The 25,521-nt window shown below is 39.3% G+C and overlaps 1 protein-coding gene across 6 annotated transcripts in view; it reads right to left on the bottom strand.

Moving 5' to 3' along the window:
* The window catches only part of DCDC1 (doublecortin domain containing 1), a 443,661-nt gene that overhangs the window by 146,049 nt on the left and 272,091 nt on the right, over positions 1-25,521 (bottom strand). For all 6 annotated transcript variants that reach the window (XM_072985843.2, XM_078384021.1, XM_072985844.2 and 3 more), the window contains 3 exons: positions 24,350-24,410; positions 20,987-21,145; positions 20,538-20,695 (listed from right to left, as the gene is read on the bottom strand). In XM_072985843.2, the coding sequence (XP_072841944.2) occupies positions 20,538-20,695; positions 20,987-21,145; positions 24,350-24,410 (378 nt within the window). The remainder of the gene's footprint in view (positions 1-20,537; positions 20,696-20,986; positions 21,146-24,349; positions 24,411-25,521) is intronic.

Here is a 25,521-nt window from a genome sequence, read left to right as displayed (position 1 = left end):
GCCATCCCCCTCTTTGTGCTACATAGAAAGAAAATACAGAGATATCTAAAATCATGTCCTGATGCTTAATAAAGACACCAAAGATCAACAGCTGTAAAAAAACCTGGAAGTTGAAGGAATTAAATGCAGTTACCTCATGACACATAGGAGAGATTCCAGTATCAGATGCATGTATGCTGAAGCAACGTCTCACATTCCTAACTGCAGAGCACAGACTATCTATATTTGTACCTATCAGTCTGCAATAAGGATTCCAGTATTCAAGGGTGAAAGGAAAACAGTGACAATGAGCAACAAGGAAAAGGCACACAGATGAACATTTACACAATAGTGAATAATCCACTCTTAAGGTGTCTTGCTGAAAACCAAGCAGAACTTGACCTCTTAGAATCCCTGTAGGTCTGTTTCCTAAGCCTTTAGGCACAACCACCTAGCAGACTGCTAGTTCCACAGTGTCAACAGGGTTTCAAGGAGAAGACATTAACTATTCCTCCCCCACTCTCCCCTTAAGCACTTTCAGACAGAGATGGGTGTCTGGAGCACAGCACTACTGATTGTAATAAATGTCCTTTCGAGAAAAATACTCGGAAACTGGGGGTGCAAGAGCCTTACCTACCAACCAACCTACTATTCATTTATTTACTAATCCACCTTTTCCTTAGCTCTGGGTTCCAAGCCAGCTTAAAACACAACAAGAAAATAAATACAGGGAGAAACAGGATGACACACTACTGAAACAGATATTACAAATAGTGTCTGAGGTGAAACAATTTAAAAATCAGTTCAAAGCACATCAGAGGAAAGAAAGAAAAAACCCACAACATACTTCTCATTAAAAGGCCCTTCTCCAGAAGCCAGCCAGTTGCACAAACCTTGCCTGCATAAATGGTTCTGTGTCTGGCAGTGGAAGGACAATGGGAGTGGGCAGGATAGCTCCCCAACTTAAATTAAACAGGTAGTAGCCCTGATTTTCATGCAGTAGACATTATTTGTTCTTATTCTGTGTTCATATTTCCTCACCTTTATTTCCCCAGATCTTTCAGTTGTCAAATATTTATTTCCATCATAAGGTACCTACACACATTAACACTGCACTTAAAATGTTGGTGTTACAGTGGCATGTAGCCCAAATAAGGTTGCAGGGTTTAAATGAATGTTATATATTACAACATCAAAACTGAGAGAAGGAGAAAGACAGGTTGTTGTTGTCCCTACTTGAAAACTTTTCTTTGTAACACAATCATGATATTGCTAACTCTTGATTAGAACTTTTGCTGTGCAGATGTAAGGGCAATCATTTGAGGGTGGTAGAATGATTCCTTTGAGGAACAATCCTGTGAGGAAGAACCTGAAATTTTAGAAAGTGAAGTGAAAGCTGCTCTCAAAGTGCTTGAAAAAAATAAATCCTCAGGGGCATATGGGATACCAGGAGAACTATTTAAAGCTATTGAGACTGCATCTGTCAAAATCCTAACAAAAATATGCTGACAAATATGGAAAACAAAACAATGGCCCACATATTCTAAATGTTCAAAATACATTCCCAAAAATGATTATGCTAAGGAGTACAATAACTATACGACAATTAGTTTCCCATGCAAGGAAAGTGATATTCAAAATGTTTCAAAAAGATTTATGCCCTGTTGTAGGTGGTGTCAAGTCACCGACAACTTATGACAATCCTAGGAATGAGCGATCTCCAAAATGTCCTGTCCTCAATTGCCCTGCTCACCCCTTGTAAACCTAAGCCTGTGGCTTATATTTAGTCTTACTCTTTTCCTGCTGCCTAAATGGATTGAAAAATGCTCAACATTTGGGTTGGATTCCAAAAATGAAGAGGCACTAGAGATCATATAACAATTACCATTGGCTACTGGAGTGGGGCAAAGATTTTCAGATCAGTCTGTTATAGTAATCCATGTGACTATGTGGAGGATGAAAAGCTAAGGGCTATTCTAAAAGAAATGGGTGTGCCACAATACTTAACTGTCTTGGTGTGAAACTTACATTGCTGACATTAAGCTGATGTTAGGACAGACTGTGGAGAAACAGAATGGTTTCTCATAGGCAAAGGTAACAGACAAGGGTGTATTGTATCTTTCTGTCTATTTACTCTGTACACAGATCATATGCGGACTACATTTAGATAAAGGTGCAATGAACATTAGTGGCAGAGACATAAGTAGTTTAAGATATGTAGATGATAATGGCTACCTTCCAGAAATGTAAGCAGCAATAATAGCACAGTTCTGGTCATCACTGCACAATCAGGTTATAGGTTGTTGTCATCAATGACACTGGAATCCTAAAATCATTAAATCAAAACCAGGTAGGCGGGATATAAATAAAATAAATAAAACCACTCTGATAGTCCTATAAATACTTACTAGGGAGTAAGCCCCAAGGAACACAGTAGGACTCATCTCATTCTGAATGGATTTCAGAATATCATGCACAGTTAGCTTTAATCAAACTGATCATACACCTTGAACTTCAGCAATACCTCTGGCCCCCCAAAATATGTGGTAAAACAACTAGCCCAAGACCTTTTGTTGCTTGAGGCACAAAAGTGGATGGCATCCCTTTTCCCATCCCATATGCAGAGGCAATGTGGACTGGCAGTTGAATCTTACTCCAGTGCTGGCAATATTTCACTTCCCTTGGGAGCAGCAGGCTAGTTTCAGGGGTGAGAACCAGGATACTGGGAAGAATGTTCACGGTGCGGCTACTATTATATATCTCAGATGTTTGCCATGCTCTAGCCAGAGGTATACATGGATATAATTGCTTATGAATGCTAACTATAAAATAGCAAACATGGTTTGGAAGTCAATGTTTTTTTAAAAAAACAAAAGGAATAAAAATGCTCAGTGCCCAAGTAAAACCAAAATAAGAGAACAATATGCTTATGGAAGAACAACTGGCAGTAAATAATCATAAGGTTCTACTGTGATTCTTTTAAAAATTTGAACATTTTCACTGTTCCTTAGAGATATATAAATGTATGCTTGATTTAACACAGTTACTGATAATACCATATTATTATTCACCACTTATTTCCCAAAACAGACCATAATGAGCTCTCACTAACAGTCTCATCCCTAAATAACACACAGCTCTTACCAGGATGGGTAAATATCCATAATTTTTAAAAAGTCAATTTAAATTGTGATTTAAATCAAAAATTGATTTTTTATTTATATCATTAACAAAATCTGATCTTTTTAATTTAAATCATGATTTAAATCAATTTTATTTTAATCAAATTCACCTTGATTCTTCAGACTGTCTTTCACATTCACTCTTATATGTACAAAACTGAGTCTCTCCAATCTGGAACCACACAGACCACTCAGCTTCCCACTCATAAACATTATTTCACACTTACCAACTTTTCTAATTGCCACTTCAGGTATATATCCATCTATAAACATCAATTTATAAAATATAAATTGATCCTAGTCATGGATGAATGCTGAAGAGTGTCTCCCACCAGAACAAGGTTTCAGTTGGACCATCTGGAAGTCATTTAATAGATTTTGAAACAAAGTAGGGAGATTTTATTTATTTATATATTTGGCTTTTATACCGCCCATCTAGATAAATGTACTCTGAGCTGTGTGAGTAAAATGGGGGGTGTTTAGATACAGCATTTTCATGTATGCACTTTATGCTCAATCACGTATACAAAAGATCTAGAAAATGGCTGAGATAACACTAGTAGCCAGGTTCTGGTAAAAAAACCCAACTCAGTTGTTTTAATATTTAAATCCATCCTGCAACTCCCACAGTTTTTATGCAAGGAAAGGAATTATATGGGAGCCCGAAGAGTCACTGGACGGAAGTAAGAAGTCTTTATTTATAGAAACAAACATAAGTCTGTAAGGTCCTTACACAGTACAAAAGCTTGCAAGGCAAGTGATACCTTTATTTACCTTGAAGGCTAACTTTCAAATTTTTTTTAGTGGACTAAGAAAAGTATCACCTGAACTTAATTTTGCTTTAATTACAGAAAGTCTCCCCCTGCTGGTGACATTGTCACCCTTCTGCAAATGTAAGTCATGAAACAAGGTATCAACTAAAATAAAACAATATAATGTGCACTGGGTTTTCTTTTGAAACATATACTCTAACATTTATTTCTGTAGCTATGAGGCTTAGAATACTTTCCTACTATGTCTATAAGCTAGCATTTCCAAAATTCTAATAATCATCTGTGCTGCTTCTGATACTCTTTTTATTCCAGTTACTAAGTTAACTGTGAAATTACTTACTGCTTCTAAACATTTAATATAATCTTGACATAAATAGTATGTATATTTCTTTTAAAAAAAAGACAGTACTCAAAAAAAAGGCAGTACTCAAAGATTAACCCCATAGCTCTCAAGGTAGATCTGGTATACATCCAGAAGGATATATGACTCCTCTTCCCCATTTTTTTGGGAACAGCCACATGCTAAATACAAAACTGCTTTTGAAAAATTAGCTTATCATATTGTATAAAAATATACATTGAAAAAAAAACTTCAACTGAATTAAAATGAATTGCAAGCACAGATATATGTATGTATGTGTGTGTGTGTGTGTGAGAGAGAGAGAGAGAGAGAGACAGAGAGAGAGAGAGAAGGCTATGGACATAGATCCTGAAAGTACTAATAAAATGAAAAGTACTAATTCCAGGGTCACTTAATAAGTCAAAACTCACTGGAGGTCAACATCAGCTTTTGGGCAGAAGGAGACAAGGCGAGGAGGAAGGATTTGTTTCTTTAGAGGAGATCATAGCTTGGTTTGACCTGTTCAACCCACTTATTCATCTGTACATGTTCACCACTTCCAGAACCAGCATGCCTTTATTAACAATGTTCTTGCCTCTAGGGCAGAAGGTCATCAGCTGAAGGCCCACACAAGAGTCTAGGCACAACATTCAATACTGGTATTGCAATTAAGCAGGACTGCATCCTGTCCTCTCTAGATGAGGCGTTAAACTGAGCTCCCTTTTGGCAAAGCCAAAAGGGTGATTGGGTCTTGTTTTGTTTAAGTGGCCAAAATAAAGGTTGAAAATAGATCCTGTACAGATATTCAACTAATTGACAAAGATGTGATTACATCTGTATCTCAAATTTCTGTCAACTATCATTGTTAGTCAAATTAAAGCAATCGTTAGAGAGTAGAGTTCTGATAATCTGTGAACACATCTTATTTTAATATACAGAACAATAAGATCTAATTCAAATAATCATCTTGACATTTTATAGAGGCTATGATGTAACATTATAGCTTGAACCAACATGTTGAGTTTAGCTCTCCCAACCTTTGATTCTGTTAAAAATGAACATCAATAACTGAATTTCAACTCTCTTAGTGATTTCCTGAGCCACATTGTGTTACCTAATGCACTGACACAGCTGATGTAAACTTGAATGTTTCAGTTTTAAATATAGGGAATTTAAATATACTGAGACAGCAGCCCTGAAATTAAAAGACGCCTGCTTCTTGGGAGGAAAGCGATGACAAATCTTGACAGCATCTTGAAAAGCAGAGACATCACCTTGCCAACAAAAGTCCGAATAGTCAAAGCTATGGTTTTTCCTGTCGTGATGTATGGAAGTGAGAGCTGGACCATAAAGAAAGCAGACCGCCGAAGAATTGATGCCTTTGAATTGTGATGCTGGAGGAGGCTCTTGAGAATCCCCTGGACTGCAAGGAGAACAAACCTATCAGTTCTAAAGGAAATCAACCCTGAGTGCTCACTGGAAGGATAGATCCTGAAGCTGAGGCTCCAGTACTTTGGCCATCTCATGAGAAGAAAAGAGTCCTTGGAAAAAACCTTGATGTTAGGAAGGTGTGATGGCAAGAGGAGAAGGGGACGACCGAGGATGAGATGGCTGGACAGTGTCTGCGAAGCAACCAACATGAACCTGACACAACTCCGGGAGGCAGTAGAAGACAGGAGGGCCTGGCGTGCTCTGGTCCATGGGGTCACGAAGAGTCGGTCACGACTAAACGACTAAACACACACACAAATATACTGAGAGTGTGAAAATAATGGATTAAACCAAAGGGCAGCCAGAATAGAAAGCTAATCATTCAAGGATCTTTCCCATCGTCCTTCCCCCTGGAAGTCCTGAGGGAACTCTAGGATATTGCTGAATAGGTAGAAAACTGTGTATTGGAGATGTCCTTACACAAGTTCCTGTGTTTAACTTGGAGCGATTTCCCTTCCACTACAGCAGTGATGGGGAACGTACGGCCTGCATGCCACAGCTGTCGTGAAGAGGCCTTTCTGAGGGCATGTGAGCCATAAGTCGCCAGATCGCAACTCCCCCATCCCCGCAGCCAAACCTCAGAAGGCGGCTGCAGCCATGGTACTGGTGTTTTGACAGGCTACAGGCCAGAATCCAGAGCAGCTGGCGCTGGCAGTGGATCTGGAGTGGGGTCTTGAGGCACCTCCATGCCCAGAACTCCCCCTTCCACTGCCACTTCCAATTCCACCACCACCTGCTGGTTTTTGGGGCTGTTTTTAAGTTTGGGCACTTGGGCCCAAAAAGATTCTCCACCACTGCACTACAGCATCCTCCATCACAACACATACTGTTGAGGTGGGTTTCGTAATGTAACTTTCAAGCAATGTAAGGCAGAGAGGAAGAAAGATGAGAACTTTGCACAATTCTCCTGCTGACTTCCTTCTAACATACAATCTGACAACCTGATTCTATAGTGCAGTGGTCAGGGAACAGGAGTGAATTACCCCAAATGGGGTAAAAATGAAAATCCTGGGGGTAATGAGGACGCAACCCTAACCCCTTCTCTCCTCCTCCTCTTCTGCCTGAAGGGGGGGTCCCCAGCTGCCTGATCGCCCCCTTCCTGCCCCCTTCTCCAGCCTGGCTGTAACCGAGCCACAGCAAATGGCGGATGGCAATGGGCCCTGGCTGGTGGTGTAGGGCAGCCGAGGCGGCAGCGGCAGCGCTGGCCAGGGCAGAGGGTGAGGCCATGGTGAGCAGTTGGTGCACCCCGGCCAGGAGGAGCCTCTCCTTCCAGTGCCTGAAGAGGTGGCCTGGCGAGCTACTGCTGGCGCCAGAGCAGTAGGCGGCGTTGGGTGCCCCTGGCGGACGAGCCACCTGCTGCCCTTTGACAGCTGCCCAGGAGCCACCCATCAGCAGAGAAGAGGAGCTGCCACCACGGGGCCAAGGACTGAGTGCGGCCCCACCAGGAGGAGGCGGGGGCACCCAGATACAGGCAGCGAGGCTTCGGCGGCGGCACTTGACTGGCCGCGCGTGACTGAGATCCTTCCTTTCAAATCAAGGGGGTAATGTCGGCGTATATTTATTTATTTATTTATTTATTTCATTTATACCCCGCCTATCTAGTCAATTGTGACCACTCTAGGCGGCTTACAACATACATTTAAAAAGAAACATATAACAAACCACATCACAAATAATAATTTACATAAATTAAGATAAAATAAAAAAAAATTTTTTTTCCCAAAGATGGCGAGAAACGGGATATATTATAACAGAAAAAGAAAGTATTAGGTAGAAAGGGGGAAGGCCTGCCTAAACATCCATGTTTTCAGTTATTTCTTGAAAATACCCAGCGAGGGAGCTGCGCGAATGTCAGGAGGTAAGTTGTTCCAGAGGCGAGGAGCCACCGCCGAGAAGGCCCGGTTTCTTGTCTTTTCCTTCCGGGCCTCCCTCGGCGTCAGGCTCCTCAGCCTCACCTCCTGACTCGCTCGGGTGACACGGGTAGAACTGGGTGGGAGTAAGCGTTCCGCCAAGTATCGAGGCCCTAAACCGTTTAGGGCTTTGAACGTAAGCGTCAGAACTTTGAAGTCAACGCGGAACCGAATGGGCAGCCAATGCAGCGCGGCCAGAATAGGAGAAATGTGATGGTATCTTCGAGCTCCACTTAGTAGTCTGGCCGCCGCATTCTGCACCACTTGGAGTTTCCGCGTCAGCCTCAAAGGTAGCCCCACGTAGAGCGCATTACAGTGGTCTAATTTTGAGATTACGAGCGCATGGACCAGGGTGGTGAGTGCCCCCACATCGAGATAGGGTCGCAGCCGGGCTATCCGCCAAAGATGAAAAAAGGCGGTGCGGACCACGGACGCCACCTGAGTCTCCATGGAGAGCGCCGGGTCCAGGTGGATCCCCAGACTGCGAACCCCATTCTTTGCGGCAAGAGTCACCCCCCCCAAATGAGAGGGAGTCACCCAGGCCGCCAACAGTGGGGGCACCCACCCTCAAGACCTCCGTCTTGTCCGGGTTCAGCCTCAGCCCGTTCTCCTGCATCCATTCCAGTACGGCCCCCAGGCAGCGCTGGAGGGACAGGACGGCATCACCTGCAGTTGGAGTAAAGGAGATGTAGAGCTGGGTGTCATCCGCATATTGATGACACGACACTCCACATCCCCTGATGACCCCACCCAGCGGCCTCATAAAGATATTAAACAGCATTGGGGAGATGATCGACCCCTGTGGAACCCCACAATTGAGGCTCCACGGGGCCGAGACACTCTCCCCAAGCTGTATATAAATTTGGGGGGGGGGCGTAAAAAGGTAAAAAAGTTCCCTGACCCCTGCTATAGTGCATAGGGTACTGTAAGAATCCCAACTCCAACATAAGGGCGCTCTACCCCTTCCCTGGCAGAGTAGGTTGGAGGATACAGAAGGAAAAAGGACAATACTGAAAAGCTGAAAATAGTAAATATATAAATATTTAAACATAATTAAACAAGTATCCCATAAAAATGGTAAATAAAAAATCAATACTAAAAACACATTAGAAGTGACTGAGCATGGTGACTGTTTACATAAGAAATAAAACAAAGCAAAGTGTGAAAGAAGTTGCCTTTTTTGTGCCTCGGTCTCATATGCTGTACTTCTCCTGTTAATAAATTTAAACACTAGATACCAGTTATTAATATTTATCTTATATCCATTTTACTACAATTTCCATTCTGGCATCTTCCAGGTGAAAGTGATTTGTCTTTTGTCATGAGATTTATATTGTTATTAATGAAAAATGATAATAAACCCAGTTACAGATTTTGTATTATAACTTACCCAGTGGCTAAAATCCAGTTCATGTAAGTTCTAACTGATGACCACTATCAGTCAAGACTTTTTTTGGGAGGAGTGTAAATCAAACATTTCCCCTCATTCCTGAGGCAGTTACAAGGGTTGTGTAATCCCTTTCATTGTTGGTGTTCGGCTCCTCAACCTCACCTCCTGGCTAGATCGAGTGATACGAGTAGATTTAGGTGGGAGGAGGTATTCCATCAGATATTGAGGCCCTAAAGCATTTAGGGCTTTATACGTAAGCACTAGAACTTTGAAATCAACGTGGAACCGAACGGGCAGCCAATGTAAGGCGGCCAGAGTGGGAGTGATATGTTGATGTTTCCTCACCCCACTAAGAAGTCTGGCCGCCGCATTCTGCACCATTTGGAGTTTCCACATCGATCTCAAAGGTAGCCCCACGTAGAGAGCATTACAGTGGTCTAACCTCGAGATTACGAGCACATGGACCAGTGTGGTGAGCGACCCACCATCTAGATAAGGACTCAGCTGGGCAATCCGCCAGAGATGGAAACAGGCGGTGAGGACCACAAACACCACGTGGGATTCCATGGTAAGCGCCTGTTCCAGATGGATCCCCAAGCTGTGAACCTCACTCTTTGCAGTGAGAGTCACCCCCCAAAAAGAGGGGGAGTTTCCCAAAATGCTGATGGAAATAAAAGCAGCATTCAATTTATTTGAATAAATAAATTGAATTTATTTATTCAATTTATACCCCGCCTATCTGGTCAATTATGGGTGGCTTGATTGCAACTTGCAAATAAAACATAAAACCTCACTTTTGGTTACCACTATTTGCCACAATTCCTCAAACTCATTTCTTGAAAATGTCTTTCATGCATAGGTGTCAATTCGAGATGGGGGTACTTGTATTCATATATGAATATCCCCCACAAGTGCAGAGAACGAGGGTCTGGCCCCCGGGGACAAACTGACCACTCATGATTCCACCACTGCCACAAGCTTTGCAGTCCATTCCTATTGCTCCATTGCTCACGATGGATTAGCCACTCCTGGCAGAAGACGGGATGGCAAGCCTTTCTGCCAGGTCGAAGAGCGGCTAATCCATCACAAGCAACGGAGTTATAGGAACAGACTGCTGAGCTCCTGGCAGCATCGTGAGTGGTCAGTCTGGCCTCAGGGGGCCAGACTCTCATTATCTGCACCTGTGGGGGTATATTCTTATTCATATACGAATACGAATACCCCCATCTCTAGTGTCAATCCAACAACTTCCTGAGTACAGAATTCACTTAGCTTCTCTGCAATCCCCGGATCCTTCTTTAACTTGTGTTATTTGACACCACCCTGCCCCCCGCTATTTATTTACTTATTTAGAAAGAATTTTCTTGTCATCCCTCAACACAACTACCTTCCTTGTCTGCTTCTATTAAAAGCATTTTTCTCTGTAAAAATTCACCATAGTTCTCTCTACTTATAAAGAAGCAAGGGAGCAGTATTTTAAGGTCCAGTTAATGGATTCTTATGGAAACAACAGATACACCAGAGCCTGCAGTCATATGCTTGTTCTGAGCAGATGGACATGGACAGGCTTTGGGAGCTAGGCTACTGCTGCTTTTATTTCAATCTTCACTGAAATAAAAAGGGAGAGTCCTTCCTTGTGCTATAGCTACCCCTCGGTCTTTCTTTATCCGTATCAGAGCATTGCACAACTTAAAGATTATGGACCTACAGTGGACCCTTGACTTACAGACGGCTCGACTTACAGACTTTTCGAGTTACAGACTTCTCTGGCTGCAAAATTTAGATTCGACTTGCAGCCAGAGAACTGACTTACAGACCAGAAAAAAAACAAAATGGAATAAAAATAGAATAAAAACCACTGGTTATGGGATTAATCGGTTTTCAGTGCATTGTAGGTCAATGGAGATTCGACTTACAGACTTTTCGACTTGCAGCCACCATTCCAATACGGATTAATTCCTTAAGTAGAGGGTCCACTGTACATGAAATATAGGTAAAATTAAACAAATTAAATTTTTTAGATAATTAGTTTGTTTTTGACCAAAAGCAGGTTACTACGATAGTATTATCTCAGACATCTGCTAGATCTTCTTTTGTACATGTGGTGGGGCATAAATTGCACGAACATAAGTGCTGCTTTGATTGAATTTCTCCACAGTCATAGAAAGTTTGTCCTGTATGCAAGTAACCCCATTTTACTTGATTATAGCTTGATCTTCCTGCTTCGCTTGAAAATCTATTAAGATACTTACAGATGGTCCAGTTAGAGTCTTGTCCTGCTGGGAGACACTCTTCAGCATTCATCCATTCAGCAAGATGCTTTGTTTTTGTTCTCCATAGGTTTAGACTACCCTCTTCTGGTTTCATATTTAGACCTTGAGATGTGTGCAGAAAACTTTTCCTCGATTTTAGCCATTGTCTCGGGGGTTGGTGTCCATGAAGTGGATAGGTTTAGTGCTATATTTCTTTTCACCTTATTTCATTCATTATTTGCTAGCACCTCTTGACATACTTCTGGAGGGGCAACGTCCACCAAATGAAATACATTTTCAGTGGGGGTAGGTTTCAGACAGCCAGTAATAATCCTGCATTAAGAGCTACATCCACTTGTTTGGCATGACCAATTTGTATCATACAGGACTAGCATATTCTGCTGTGAAGTAACACAGAGACTTATTGTTCTTCTTGTTTGTGGGTGTGCACCCAAGTCAGACCCAGCCAGTTCCCCAAGTCTGTTAGTTCTAGGAGAAACTATCTGTTTGGTGTTCAGACAGTACTTTTTGCAGGTCAGGGTTTGATCCAGAGTGATGTGTAGTTACTTGTCAGGATCCAGGTTGTGTACAGTTGCCCTCAGCAGCAGGGGCAAGGGCACCAAGACCCAGCCAACAGCACAGAGGACCAAGCCCAAACTCACACACAACACAACTAGCCAGGATAGGGGGACAGGAGCAGAAACTAGAGCACGGAACCGGGCTACATGAGTGTGAGCACTGAGCTGGAGCAGGGTCTGGAATACAACACAGCGAAAGACCTACATTACTGAGGCAGCTTCTGGGAGGGAGAGTCCTTCCTTAAGTAGGCCTTCCCTCAGGACTCCCAGGTGGACCGCATGAGAACCCAAGCAGCTGCTGTCCTAACAGGGCTTGATCCTGCAAATGCTGGGCTCTTCCTGGGACCAAGCTGGCCCCCATCCTACAGCTGCCAGGGCTGTGCTGCAGGGGAAGCCCTGCCACCACCCAGATCCTGACAATACTTTGAGACTGGACAATGTTCCAAAATCTCACCTTCCCATCTAACTCAGAGCTGCTTCTCTGCTTCTCTGTTCTTTAAGTGGAAGGCACAGACCTATGTTTTAAAGGATATGGTTTCAGTTCTTTGATTTTATAATGCAGAGAAAGATCTTCTAATGCAAAGGTTACAGTAGCTGGTGTTCAATGGACTCAAAGCTTTCCCCCTGGAATGTAAAGGAAGATTATCAACATAGGCGAGATTCCTGGAGTACGGGGATGTCTGTTGATTATTTGTGTAAATGTTAAAAAGTAATGGTTCCAAGATACTTCTCTGTGGGAGACCATTCCTTGGATTGCTCAAGTGACTGCGCCTTCCTTGAAATTCTACAAAGAGTCTTTGGTTTTGAAGTAAAATGACAACCATTTCTGTTAGTTTGTGATTTTTAGTAAGGCGGCAGAGTGTTTTGAGCACCAATTGGTGTACAGTATCATATGCAGCTATAAGGTCAACAAATGCTGCTCCAGTTATTTTAAGCATTTCAAAACCATCTTCTTGCCAGATCTGAGAAGAAACGTGTGCTTGTACAGTTCACAGCTGCATACACAAGGAAAGCTGATTTCAGGAGTATTGCATCTCTGCATTTTATTTTATTTGATATGTGGAAAGAAACAATAGTCTGAATACTTTTCAGGTGCAAATAATTTTGCTTTTTGTGAGACATCATGCTCTTGATTGTATATGGCAAACAGGAGAAAGACAATTTTTTAAAGGTGTATGAAGGTGGGATAGAGAGATCTGTGCAAACATTTGTCTTTTATTCTGGGCTTTGTTTGTTTGTATTGGGGGGGGGGGTAAAGCTGTTCATGCTGTGTGGAATTTAGTCAGCAGGGTACCCTAAAGTAGGGATCAGAAAATATTTCCAATGAAGGAATATTAGCAGGTTTCCCAGTCAAAAATCCAGGTCCCAGGTCTGTATGAAGTAGCAATTCCACTGCCCCATGATGATTGTTCTTTAATTCTACTACATTTTGACTCCAGTAACTCTCACTACATCTGGAAATTGCACCAATACATGAAAGCATATTTGCAGAAATGATTTTTCTTCTTACATGTAGTTTCCATTTCTTCTCGTGGTAGCAGGATTACAAAAGGACTTGTACCTTTCGGTGCTTTAACTACTGACACATCTGACGTAAATCCTAGTGAAGCACCTCATTCTTTGACCCTTCTGGCTTTAGGCTTTGCTCAGTCCCTAGTCTTTAGAGAGAAAGGTCAGCACAGGAGTCTGTTATTGCCAGCCACCAATTTTATTTCTACTTCAGAAATGTTCCATTTATCTCCTAGAACACTGATCTAGACCTGTGGAAAGTAATCCCTAGAGAAATTCCACCAGAATGTCAATAACTTTCATCCTGGAACAATATACAGAACAGCTGCATTTTCTAGACACCCCTGTAAAACTACAACATGGACCTCTTAGCACCATGCTATACTGAAAACTCACCAATGATGAATACCTACAGTATTTGCATGCATTCAGCTTCCATCCTCAACACACAACAACATCCATTGTTTATAGACATACCCTCAGATACAGTCGTATCTGCTTGGGCCTACAAGATAGGCTCTACAAATCATATTCCTCAGACTACAATGTCCACCAGATGTGATTAAGGACAGATCGAGAAGAGAAAATGACTGAATACCACTAATTGTCACCTTCCATCCACAGCTTACTCACATGCATCTTATTCTTAAGTCATCTCCAGCCCATCCTTGACAAGAATACTTCACTTTCTCAAGCCTTGGTGATAGACCTATACTTGCTTATATACAACACCCCAACCTCAAGCAACTACTAACACACAAGAGACAATACAGAAACGAAAACAGATTTGGGGACTAAACCCTGCTACAAACCCAGATGCCAACTCTGCCCCTGCATTTATTCTGGCAACATTATTACAGGTCCTAACAACTTCACACACCTTTACATCAAGGGCACCTTTACTTGTTCCTCAGCTAATGGGATCCATGCCATCTTTTGCCAACAGTGCCCTCTGCACTCTAAATAGGACAGACAGGACAATCTCTACACAAAAGAATTAATGGACACAAATCAGAAATCACAGTACACAGAAAACTGTCTCAAATCACTTCAATCTACCAAGGCACTCTTCACAAGATATGAAAATTGCTGTTCTGGAAAAGAAAACTACAGAACAAGAATCTAGAGGGAAACAGCCAAGATAAAAAATTATATATATGCTGGAGACCCATATAAATGACTTGAATATCAGTCAAGGTTTCTCATTTAATAATTATGATGTTATTTATTTTATTTTTTTTATTTATTGCATTTATATGCCGCCCATCTAGACATAGTCTACAGTTATTTTTATTCACAACCACCAGACCCATCTTTCAGAACAAGGCTCAAAGGTAAAGTCTGTCATTCTCTATAGTAACATATATTGTACATCTCTTATTTTCTTTAATCATGTTACTGCTTAACTTCAGTCTTTAAAGTGCCACAACGTCCCTTTTTCACTCTTGCTTTTGTTTGTCTCTTGTTGGAATGTTTATAGAATCAGACTTCAAAAGAACTAAACACCAAACAGGGGTCATAAATCACGGTGGGATGTGAAATGCAATCATATACCACTGTCTGAAGTTCACAAAAGCTTACATTAAAATATAACAGTCATTAAGGTCCCACAACATTTTTGGCTTTTTTATTTTTATTACTATTATTATTTTGGTTTTGCCTGAAACAACAACATTAGTTACCATTAAGTCTGATTGCAACTTTTATTGGTCACCCTGCCCTCAAAGCCCTGATGGGCACCAGCCAACATTACATGCAATGCTAATTCTTTTGGTAACCCAATGGCAATTTGAAGGTTTTTCTAAAACAGTTTAACTATATGAGTTTCACAGTAAGGCATGAACACATACCACATTTTAAAAATTGAAGACAGTATAATCCTATAATGTGTCTGCAATAAATCCACAGGAGAAAATGGTTATTTTGCTATAAAGCAACCACTCTGGAGGAGGCTACAGAATAATCTACAGTATCTGTCTGTCCATCTGTCCATCCGTCTGTACCTACCTGCTTGCTTCCCAACCTAGCTACCACTAAACACCTCTCTGTTTCAAAATCTGGAATGTGGTTTCACATATAATCTACTTGCATCAACAAATAAATAGTACTCTGTTACGTAGCCAAATTTTATATCTGTATTTTCAAAGGTGAACATTTAAAAAAAGTTAATTATATGCTCCTATTATTTATGCAGGGATCATCTGATGCCCTAAACACAACAGTCACATGCCCAAACATGAATGGTTCTTAGAAAACAGCTCACATGGATTATGCATCCCTGTTTTCTGACCGGGAATATTTTTTATCCTAACTTGCAATAATCGATCCTAAAGCACATGCTCTCTCATTTCTCTAAGGATTCACAACTAACCTTATATGCCTCGCTCAACCCCTCACATTTCCTTAATTTAATCAGCTACTTACGTACTCCCAACAGATGGCTAACATATAAAATGGTTTTTGTGATGGAAACCAAAAAGAGTAACATACGTTTAAATTTTATACAGATGTTTCATATAAAACTCATACAGATGTGTAATGCTGGACTGACACATCACTTAACAGGATTTTTTAAAAAATACTTCCTGTTATATTTAACTACTTACAGTAACCATTAAATTAAAATAACAATGGAAGATCCTATCACAGGCATGTACATTGGCTTGAAATTTACTAAGGCAAACTCCCTTTTGCCTCATAGTTCATTTCAAACGTCCTCCAAAATACAATGAAAGTAAGGAAGGGTTGAGTGAACAACAGTGAAAGCAGTGGGCCATGGAATTACTAGAGGGGACAATGTGCCCCAAAATTCATGGAGTGGTACACCCGTCACTCTAATCATGAGTTACCTATGAAATTTCAAAGAACTAAAATAGTATCTTTACTAAAACCATGCTGCTTCCACAGTATCAGAAAGGAAGAATGTGTGGTCCTTGAGATGTTTTTGGACTAGAACCTGTTCCACCACTCTAATTTTTGTGCCACATGGATTTACGTTGGTTTCAGGTGCTGTTGTTTATATTATGTAATATTTACATTTAGGTGATTGCTGTTTTTTATGTAAATGACTAAGAATAGTGCCACAAACCAACAAACATCCCTTATTATTGGTTATACTGGCTAGGGCTATGGAAGTTGTACTCCCACAATCCTATGAGTGCCCACAATCCAAGTTGAGGGCAACCCACAACCAACCAACCTCTGGTAATAAGCTGCTTATTATGTGCATTACTTATATTTTTATATTTTTCTCTTTCTTGTTATCAAGTCCTTACTTAAAAAATTGAACTGAGCTGACTGACCTTCTTACTCGATAAGCCTCAGAGACTTCCCTTCTTAATCATGAACACTCATTCCAAGTGGTACTTGTCTCTCAAATATTCCCTTTCCAAAGCTTTCTAAATATTTACTGATATAAAAAACTGTTTATCTTGACAATATCACTTACAATATCCCAAATCCATCAAGAGCAGGATTCCCCTGTGCTCTGGTGGACAGGTTGCTGTCCTCTGAAGATGCTGGCCACAGAGACTGGCGAAACGTTAGGAAGAACAGCCTTCAGAACACGGCCAAAGAACCCGAAAAACCCAGAACAACCAGAAGTAGTCTTGTTGAAGAGATAACCAAACTCCATAATGCAATACTATTAGTTAGGGTTAAGCCACAGGAGATGTGCATTGCAGAAGTACGTAGATCAAGAACAGAATATGAAAAGTATCTACGTACAGAAGAGGTGAAATGATGACAGAATCTTGTGGTGCCTGATGACTGCTTTTCCAGGATTTTTCCCTTTGGTTAAGATTTAAAGATTGTACATGTGCCTCTATACTACAGTACAACGTGCACATGGAAAAGTTTGTAAAATGCTGCTAGGATATTGCTATGAGACTGAAAAAGACCACACACACACACACACACACAAGGCAGCAGTTATGGATGGGATTTTTCAGTTTCTGGACTACAAATACCACCATTCTGATTTCTTACTTTGCAGAGACCTCAGTATGATACACTTAGAAGAAAAGCCTGAATTATAAGTTTTTTAAAATTTACTGATACATAAACTGCTTAGCTAAGCCTAGTTTTAACCAAGCTTCCCATTTCTGTTCCAGTGCTAGGTGGGAGCTTTCTTTCGGAGTAGGAAACCTGTTCATTTTCCAGTTGTAGCATGAAATACATGTTTCCCCAAATCCTGATCTGTAGGATCACATATGCATTCTTTCTCAGACTGCATCTCTAAAATTATATCAGAAGATCACTTTTTGCTCTGTTGCAAAAGCACTGAGGAAGAGCAACTATTACTGTTAGCAAACATTAAAAATCAGACTGTTGTCTAATGAACATTTATTTATCTATGCAGAGGATTTTACATGCGGAGTGGGGCATTTGTTGACTTACCTATTTTATCATGTTGTATCACAATCTAATTTTCAAAGTCAGAGGAGGTCAGAAATCAAAATATAAATATGCAGACAAAGAGAGAAAAAGGAACTAGTAAAAATAAAATGAAACAAAAACATCATGAATATCAATCTCCCTGACCATGTCTCTGGATCACAATCACAAAGCTGAAACTAAACAATGGCCAATGTAGCTCCAATGATATAAAATGACTAGTGAAGATGTTACATGGAATGCTGAAGTGGCAGTAACCATTTTAAGGGGGCTGAAGTGTTTATCAAATTTCTATGATCGAACACCAAAACGGCAATGCAGGAAAAGCACAATGGAAATGTATTTCAGAGTAATACAGATGATTAAAATTTTATCATGAAAACAAGACCAAACTGGCTGCACAAGTCTACAATCCTGACTTCACTTAAAGGATCCTGAAAGGCCTAATATTTAATGTAATCTGTACTTTATAATTAAATAAATGCCAAATAAATCATTAAAAGAAATGTCAACCCCATCATTGGCAGCTGTTTTCCCTGCTAAAGAGGGAGGGAAGTGTATGAGTAGGGCAGCTAGCAAACCCCACAGCGGTCTGCAAAGTCACTAGTGGGAAAACAACAAAGGCCTTTCCATGCAACTAACACAGATGTGCCCATAGCCAAACTGTCAGAAACAGTTAAGATGACAGCTACTCACAGTTCATTATTTCCTTCTCACAGGTCACTGGGTGACAAGCTGGGTCACCATGCTTTGTTGGCTGCTACAGTTCTCCCCCAACAACCTCTATTCAATTTAAATAAAGGTAAGTTGCTCAATTTAATATAATAATGCAAACAGCAGCATCTTTGCACTGAGAGGTGGAAGGGGGGAAAAAAATAAAACAGCCTTTACATTACTTCTGAACCAACTGAGTTACATTTGTATTTCTATGTCTGTGATGGGAAGAGAAAAAAATGAATCTGAATTATTTAGCTTCAACAGAGAGCTGAGAAATTTTGTCAAGATGCAACTAAAGCATGTAATGAAAGTTAATTTGTCCTCAGTTCAAAGCTTTAACCTTTAGAACATTTATATGGCAGATTAATCATGAGGAAAAGCTGGATTTTCAGTGAAAAGATTCCCTCCTGCCTAATTTCCTCAAAAAGGAGGGGAAAGGAGATGTTTAACTAATTCATAAAGCATTTCCAATGTAGAAATTCAAACAATTTTTAAAATGAGAGAGTTCTTAGTTACATCTAAATGAATTCAGTATTTCATGTCTAATATATACTTTTTCCTTTTCTCCTCCACCGCCCCTCACCCATTTTTTGTACAAAAGGTAGGTGGCAAACCTATATTAAAGCAAGAGGTTCTCCAAAGGATCCTTTCAAAACCTAGTTTTAATTACATGTCTATGAAGGAATTCAAGAATGTTCTCCAGTGTGTTTTAACTCATACTGGAAACACATAGGTAAGGCATTCACAATCGCACACACTCTTTGTTAAATTACAGTAAGTATTTCCTCTGCACCATTACTACATTTTGATAGCTGCACCATCCTGATGTTTTGGTAGGGTTATTATTATACCACATAAGAAAGAATTTTTTTCCTCAAAATCTACCAGTTTTCCCCTTTGGATATTCGGAAAGCAGAAAATTAATACACGGGACAATACCAATCCAGTGCCTCGCAGAGAGCAGCCAATATACCAGAAGCATATTATACTACTTTGTTCATCTGCCATCTGCACTGGTGGCCATTGCCTTTTCCAGGCTAAATTCGAAGTGCTCATTTTAATTATTACAGCTTTGAACAACTCAGGCCTGAACAACTCAGGGCCAGGTTATCTGAAGGAGCACCTCTTGTCATATCTACCAATCTAGACCCTAACATCATCAAGACACTCCTCCAGGTACTGCCAGCAAATGAGGCAGGGTGGCTATAAGTGAGAGGGTGTTTTTGGTGAGGGACCCATGAAATGCATTCTCTAGAGAGAATCACCTCGTTTTTTCAGCATCATCTTTTTTTCCCCAAGGTATTAAAAAATTTTTTTGGAGTTTTCAGATCTTGTTGCGTTTTTTGTTTCACTGCTGGTGTAAGTTAGGTTTAATGTGCTATAGTAATTTTACTCTCTGATTTTATGTGTTGTTTAAAATACTACAAAAACTTTGGAGAATTTTTAAAATAGTTGTTCTTTGTTATGAAAGTTCTAAGCACACTTGAAAAGATCCAATTTCTCAAGAATCCAGAATTCACCTCCCTTGGAGGAAAGCTCTGATCAAATTCCCCCCCCCAATATCTATATTTTAGGTCATCATTGCACATCAGTTTATAAATAATGTACTTATATAAATGTTTATTCAGCAGAACAAACCCAGATAACCTTGTACAGTACTTGGAATATATTGCATAATGCCTAAGACATGTACTTGACAGGTGTTTCATAAATATAAATAATAAATAACCTAATGCCATAAAACGATAACTTTAATATCAGGGTATGATTCATGCATAATCATTTAATAATAAATACCTCAGTGATCCTCTATGATAAGCGCACACATCAATCTCTCTTCTTTTTTTAACTACATAAATGTCACCCCTTTTCATTAGTTTTGGTCAAAACTCCATGTCTCCTTACAAGCCAGAGGGCTTCTGAGATATTTCAATAATATCCAGGAAATCAATCTTACACGAAACTGAAGGAAAACATCTAATGTCATTGAACAATAAATATCAGTTCTGTCAGTAGCTTACCTTTGAGCAGAGGCCTTAGGATGTTTCTCTTCCAATTTCCTCACCAGCGCTACTGTCAGTTGCCCATTCTCCCTTAAGGGACCTTCAGGCATTAAGTGGGCGTCCAAAGGTCCTGAAAGTTGTTTCTCACTGCAATTTGAGACACTATTTTGTAGCTCCTAAGAAATTAAGAAAAAACATATGGCTAATACATTGTTCATTATAATAATCTTTAGTGTGAATAAAGGCCTTTCAGCAGGTAGAGAATTTTAATGAGTCATATTAGTCTATCAAGAGGGACCTATTGAAATAACACAGGGAAACAATTAAATCTAGACTCTTTTCTTTTAATGCTTGTATATTTTGTTATTATTTGGGACAAGCTGTTTATCAAAACAAATATATTAAAAATAGGGAGATAACAGCAACTCTTTTCATAATATTTTCCCCTAAAAAATACTGGCTCTAACCTGCCTCTGGCTTGGTACAGTGACCTCTTCTGCTGCGTTGCTATCTGTCTCTTGATGACCTGCAGACTGGGCCCCATGGTGTGTGCAGTATTCCGTCTGGGTCACCTCCTCTCTTACATTTAGCTCCTCTAGGTAGGTCAGAACAAACTCAGGGTAAGCCTGTAGGAAAGGACAAAGACAGCATAGTAACACCAGGCTGTAATCAGTGGACGTACAACCATCTAAGATTAAATATTAGGAAGGATGGGAGAAAAAGTTGCTGATAGTAGGCAAAGTCATAAAAAGTTATGTTACTGGTATATAACTTTTAATTTCCTAAACCTTTTTTCACTTAGGCTGTTGTGAAAGCTGTTCTGGTCATTAAAGTAAATCTGTAACAAATATGCAAACCACAGTGTGGAATATAAGGTATGGGAAAAAAACAAATTATGTATTTGTTAGACATTGTCATTTTATGTGATATTAGGAATGGCAAAAACATATGTGTCAAACACTCATTTTCTTCTCAAATGCTCTTTTTTCTTCAGTATATGATTCCACTAATGTGTTTTTTGTTCTCAGTGTAGAATTCTATTCTTCACATACTGCACCTTGTCTCTTCCTCATTATCATATATCTACTCTTCCCTTTCATGTTCTTCATTTCCCACTTTCCATCTTTAAATCCCTCTTCAAACATGTGATTCAATTTCTTTGCATTGGCATGAGGTGGTGGTCTAATATTTAGAGGGAACTTAGTTTAAAGGCAATATTTTCTTTATAAAGTATGTTTACACTACCTTCTATCAGGCTGGGGTGCAATTGTGAAAATTTAACTAACTTAAAAAAAATTAAACAATGTCACATTTCAGACAAAACATACATCTTACTGTACAAAATCCTAGCCATGATCTCACCATGAGTTCTTTCATTTTGGGTTTCCCAATTGTGTTTCTGGCCCTCCAAAAGCCTTAAAGAACCCTGAAAGACTACTCCAAAAAAACAGAGGCATGTAATATAGAATCAATCTACTTTAAAAGCAGGCAACAGTATTTGAGAAAGAAAAATAATTAAAACCCACCAAAAACACAGAATAAATGCACAGTAAATTGACCAAATTACAATAACAAATTAATTAAACATAGAAAGCCCCGCCAATGGGGTGAAAATGACAATTAAAACACACAATCATCTCTCCCAGTATCAAGAAAAACAAGCAAACAAATAAAAGCAAAACAAAAATAATCAAAACACCCAAACCGAAACTACTACAATATGGGGAAATTTATCTCCCCTGTACCATTTGATTTCTTTTCTTTGACTTCAACAGGCGGCAGCAGGTCAATCAGTAGTAAAAATTATTCAAGAAAGGAAAGGGCCCCAAAAAGAGAAGGAAAATTAGGAGGAATTCAAAAAGTAATCTCAAAATTGAAGCAAAAATAACACTCTTCACTGAGTTCCAGGACTTTTCACAGATTCCACTGCCCTCACCAATGGTCTGATTGGCTGCTGACAACCATCATTGGCCACACTATCATGTTTTACAATAACCTTCACAATTATATTGAAAAACTTTTTTCAGGCAATTTGGCATACAAAGGTTACACGAAAGAGGAACACGAAAGAAACACAAAACTTTCATGTACCTCTCTTGTTAACTTGAATAATTTCTTTCTTAGAGGCTTTATTTTGGTATCAATGAAAAAACACAAAAGTGAAAATCTACTTCCTGATTCTTCCCTTTTGTTTAAATATGAAAAGCCAATTCTGAGCACAATTTAATAAAACTGTTTTCATACTTTTAGATTAGCATTTTGATTTGTGTATGAGAGTACAAAATAGATACTCAAGCAGTTTTCTTTGAAATCTTCCCTCTGATGAATTGTAGAAAACTTTGTATAATGTAAAGTAAAAGAATCACACAAGCCAGAATTAAGTATTTTTATCTTACAATTACATATATATATATATATATATATATATATATATATATATATATATATATATATATATATATATATATATATATATATATATATATATATATATATATATATATATATATATATATATATATATATATATATATATATATATCTCCTTGCTTATCAAAGTAGGATTAAATTATTTATGACATTAGTTGGCAATGTTTTGTATAGGACCAAAATTATTGATATTTAAGACATGCAAACAGTAGCTTTTTTAATTAATGAGAAATGTAATTCTAGAGCTGCAGATATTCATTTCAGGGAAGTGAGATTTTCCTTCAGTTAGAATATTGTGGCACATGTTGGCTGTGATTCTGTAGCTTAGCATAGTAAATTACAACTAGAGTAGTGGGAATTTGGTAAATCAACTCCTTTGTAAGTTCCATTAATTCAAATGTGCCTACTCTAGTTGTGACTTAGGAGCAGTTTTTCCCCACCCCTGATCTATAGTATGATGTACAGATTACTGAATGGGTTTACAACTGGCAGCCACCCAGTAACATACCCCAGAGGTACGTACTAGGCCAACATAGATTAATCTAGCTAGAACTCAGAGAATAAAAGAAGAAATGAAGAGTATGCAGAACAAATAACTCAGGCAAGTGGGGCTGGTCAGAGTTCATACATCAAGTCGATTGCAAAACACGCTGTTGTTCAGCATATTATTAAGGAATTAAGTATAAAAAACCATTCTGCAACACATTTGCTGATGAAATAGATCAGCGACACTAAAGATGAAACTTGTCTCAAGGACAATGAGTATATCAATGGCATGGAATTCAAAACCAAAGAAAATCACTCAAGAAAATGAGCCCCTTAGGTTACAGGGCCAAACTGTGATTGGCACTTTCCAAGCCTATCCTATCTACTCCAGCCCTCTGTGTGCTTCCCTTGTGGCTTTCATGATTCTTACAAATGGCTTGGAAAGTACTGTAGCATCCGAGGTGCAGTGTGATGGGTGAATGCCTGAAAACACGGTAGAGGCATCTTATGCAATTGGGAGTATTTTGAGCAGCAATATTGATTTCTGGCCTCAATATGTACCAAATCGAAGCAACTGAGATGTGATTTAATAGATATAAATTGAGCCACAAGTTAATATCCACAGGTCATAAATGAATGGTAATGAGAAAAACTGTGAATGCTATATACAATAATGTGAATATGCAAACCTGCTGGGAGAGAGGCTTTAAGGAAGATACATTATGTTACAAAAATGTTTTTTGTTATCTATAGAGGGAAATACAATATTTCAGAAAGTGGAAAGAATACCTGAATTAGTCATGTGTTATTTAACAATGTATACTTTAACGGGCTACATGTGGGAGTCTAAAGATGAGAAGTAAATACATTAAATTAGCCCAGTTCTTCATATTAATCTTACATATCACACCCACCTTAGAATGGATACAGCCATCATTTCCAAACTCCCAGTATTGATATTTATTGTTTTTGTCTCTGTAAAAGAAATATTTCTTAAGTTACAGTTTTGTTTTAAACAACATATTTTGTATATCACGAAACTGAAAATACATAATTCTAAGCTTGTTTCCTTTAGAAATAATTTCACTATATTCATTTGGGAAATTGTCAGTACATGTGTATAGAACTGCAGATTTAATTATCCTGGTTGCTGTTATATGCTGTCAAATCGAAAACAACTTATTACAACCCTAATAGAGCTTTCCAGGTAAGTGAGATATTTCAGAAGCGGCTTTACCAGTTCCACACCCTTTGTGAGTTTCCATGGCTGAGTGGGGATTCGAACCCAGGCTTCCCAACCCCTAGTCCATCACTCTAACAAACTACATTACACTGACTGTCCAGTCATTTATCAATCACTAATTAAATGCCAGTCTGGTAAGTTTACTCTTCAAAGAAATCTTGTGTGCTATCTGTTTCAATAGAAATTTTCTAAATAGGGGATGCATACAAGGAAGGTGAATTAATCATTTTCTTATCAAAAAAAATACTACTCATATTATTTAGGGCATGGTTTCTTGGATGCATCATATAGAGAAATTTTACAAATGTCTCGCTCCTCAGATAGACATATGTTTTGGACACTTAAAACTGCAGACAATCTCTATTACTGTTTTCAGAGAAGATGAGGAACCCCCTTCCCCTATGTTCAAGTTATTTTGGGGGGACTTCTGGCTATTTTTATGCAGCATGGCAGGGAGCACAGGACCATGAATTTCAACAGCCTATCATTTTACAAAGGGTCTGAGTACGCACAGTTGGGTTGGATCCAATGTCAACAAATCTACTCGAGGTATGTCTTGAGATTGGACTTTTCTCCATCCATTAGATTAAGTCTTAATTAGACCTGAGTTCCAGCATTGACTAGAGTCATGAGAAGAATTCTTTAATTCTCATACTTCAGGGGAAACAATTCAAAGAGGCAAAAAAAATTTCAGAGTGAATCAACACAGTCGAGTCAACACTGTTCTTGAGCCTCTAAGGGCCTTGGCAAGGTAAATCTGTGCTACACTAAGAAGCTCACAAGAGGATCAGCTGAAAGTTATATATGTGATTATCACCATATAAGATATGAATTCTTCCTTTA

Source organism: Pogona vitticeps, chromosome 1 (genome assembly GCF_051106095.1).
Source record: "Pogona vitticeps strain Pit_001003342236 chromosome 1, PviZW2.1, whole genome shotgun sequence".
In the NCBI taxonomy this organism is placed as follows: domain Eukaryota; kingdom Metazoa; phylum Chordata; class Lepidosauria; order Squamata; family Agamidae; genus Pogona; species Pogona vitticeps.
This window is presented reverse-complemented; position numbering and strand designations above follow the sequence as displayed.